Genomic DNA, 2500 nt, shown 5'->3' with positions numbered 1-2500 from the left:
TAATTTTCAACATGCTTTCAACGTTATATTTTGTGTGATTTGTTCGTCACAACACGCCGCACACGCTGCGTTTGGTAGAGGAGCCCCAACGTACCGTTACTGTAGAGGAGCTGGAGTCTATAATGGATGCCATTGTTTGTCTTTTCCCCCGAAGTTTCCTGTGAAAATGAACAACGGTCACTGCCAGCACACCGTCACCTCCAGGGACGTTTAAACTTCATTTATGGCCCGCAGTTAGTCGCTATACGGCGGTGTCGCTTGCCGAAAGAAAGGGCAAGTGACACCGTCGTACGGAGTAGGCCTATGTGGCTTTAGTCTGACACAGGTAGCCATATATCAGTAGTTATCAAACTTTTTCGTGCCAAGGACCCCCGACTTGAGATATTTGGCCGCGGACCCTCCGCTGAAAATGTTTTGTGTCAGGGACCCACAGAAGCAAAGATTTGAGTTAAAAATGTTCGCTTTAAAAAAATATATAATTTCATTTTTTTTTTTTAATAGCAGATCTACAAGCTCATAGTGCATGAGCTTTTATATCTGCTATTTTTTGAATAGCCAGAGTATAAAATATGGTTAAAGTGGTTAAAATGATTGTGACTTGTGACGCTATATTAACAAATTATTTCAATGTCTCAGTTAAATATTAGCCTGTAAGTTAACTCCAAATGTGTGTATTTAAAAAAAAATCCTCCAGAAATAGCCTATATTTTCAAAATTGGCTTACATGCACGATCTTATCATAAACAGGTTATATGCTATACGCAAAAAGATAGATATTAGGCTATGTACTATTATAGCCTATACAGTACACTGACATTTTTCGATTAAATGAATACACAGACAGGACCCCAATGGAAACAAGCCATAGTCCTTTCTTGGATTTAATCCTTTTTTAGCACCCCTTGGTGTAACTGTACTTTCTGTGCTTTTTTTTGCAAACTGCTAAATAAAGTATTCAATCAATCAATCAATGAATCATTGCTTTATAGGCCATATTACAAATAACACACCCTCACTGACAACATTTTGTGTGTAATAATACATTTGTGGAATTAATCTCACGTTGAAAAGTCTATATTTGTATAACAGAACAGGGGGGACTTGAGCTGCCGATTCGAGGGTCAAAGTTATGAATAATAAATAGGCCAATAATGTAGGCTATGCCATATTGGATAACAACAGCAAACCCTATTTATGAGAAGAACATTCGTCAAAGAGGTGTATTATAAAACAGACGTCGCATGAAGCAGCCAAATCAACTTGAACTTCAACTTAGGCCTAATGTTTTAAAATAGAAGTGTAGCCTATGATAAAAATAAATAAATCAAAACCCCATGAGGAAACTAAATCGTACGGTAACAGGATAGGTGGGCACCAGGGACATCTGGGCACCTCAGTGTAAAATTGGCTATTTTGTCCAAAATGTTAAAAAAAAAAAAAAATTTAGTAAAGTACTTACATGATTAGAACATGCTTAAACATTCGACAATTAAGGTTTAATATTTCTACAATTGCTACAAATTGCTACAAAACCTTTATATCCAATCATTTTGGGGCATAAACAAGAAGTTGAAGGATCAAATTAAGTCTGATAATGATGTACCGTGCATGTATACTTTACATGACTTATTATCATTATTATTAATATTATTATTATTATTATGATTATGATGTACTGTGCATGTTCACATCATGTAGACTATACTTAAGACCATTTTTCAAATGTTTTATTTTGTAACTTTTTGGACAAAATAGCCAATTTCACATCGAGGTGCCCAGATGTCCCTCGTGCCCACCTATCCTGTATCCAATCGTACACGCGGTGCAATTAGGCTAAATTACAACCGCCCGTGTCGATAGCGGTGGATTATTAGCCTACATATTAAAACTCACCGTTTCTTTCTCGACAAAATCCACGTAAGTGGTCCTCTCTATCTCCACGGGCTGGCCCTGTCTGTCGTACAGAGCCAGTACGAAGTGGAAGAAGTTGGACTTCCGAAGGTTGGAGGGCGGCTGCTTCTCGAAGTGAGCCCGAGCGAGTCCCACTCCACTGCGGACACAAGCACACGCATCGGTCGGTAACAAAATTAATAGTAAAACACAAAAGATAAAATAACACTATTGTAGTAAGGCTAATAGGCTACATTTAAAAAAATAATCTAATCTACACTGACCGTTTTAAGATAAGCACAATATAAACGCAATTCTTGATGAAGGACCTTCATGGAAACAAACCCTGAGGGCTTATCTGGGTCATCCTTTAAGCATTCTTTTGTATAAATCTGTGCCACCGTGCCTTGTTTTTCACTTCATTCACCTAACCAGAGTAAAAAAAATGTCCTATTACACTTTCCAAGATTAAAAAAAAAAGGTCTAACATATTTGGATGTCACGTTAGAAGACCCAACAATTTTAATTTTACAAATTTAACCCGATAACAAGTTCTTAATGTGCAGTACAGGCCTATCAATAGCGTGAAGGATACGGTTAATTAGGCCTA

The 2500-nt window shown here is 37.3% G+C and overlaps 1 protein-coding gene across 6 annotated transcripts in view; it reads right to left on the bottom strand.

Moving 5' to 3' along the window:
• Positions 1-2500, bottom strand: part of LOC308076108 (transcription factor COE1) — an 82058-nt gene that overhangs the window by 77995 nt on the left and 1563 nt on the right. For all 6 annotated transcript variants that reach the window (XM_080416222.1, XM_080416223.1, XM_080416225.1 and 3 more), the window contains exons 2-3: positions 1894-2050; positions 95-158 (exon numbers count right to left, since the gene is read on the bottom strand). In XM_080416222.1, coding sequence (XP_080272348.1) covers positions 95-158; positions 1894-2050 — 221 coding nt within the window. The remainder of the gene's footprint in view (positions 1-94; positions 159-1893; positions 2051-2500) is intronic.

Source organism: Gymnoscopelus braueri (genome assembly GCF_963280865.1).
Source record: "Gymnoscopelus braueri genome assembly, chromosome: 20".
Lineage (NCBI taxonomy): Eukaryota > Metazoa > Chordata > Actinopteri > Myctophiformes > Myctophidae > Gymnoscopelus > Gymnoscopelus braueri.
Note: the sequence above shows the minus strand (reverse complement) of the source record. Positions and strands in the feature narration are given on the sequence as shown.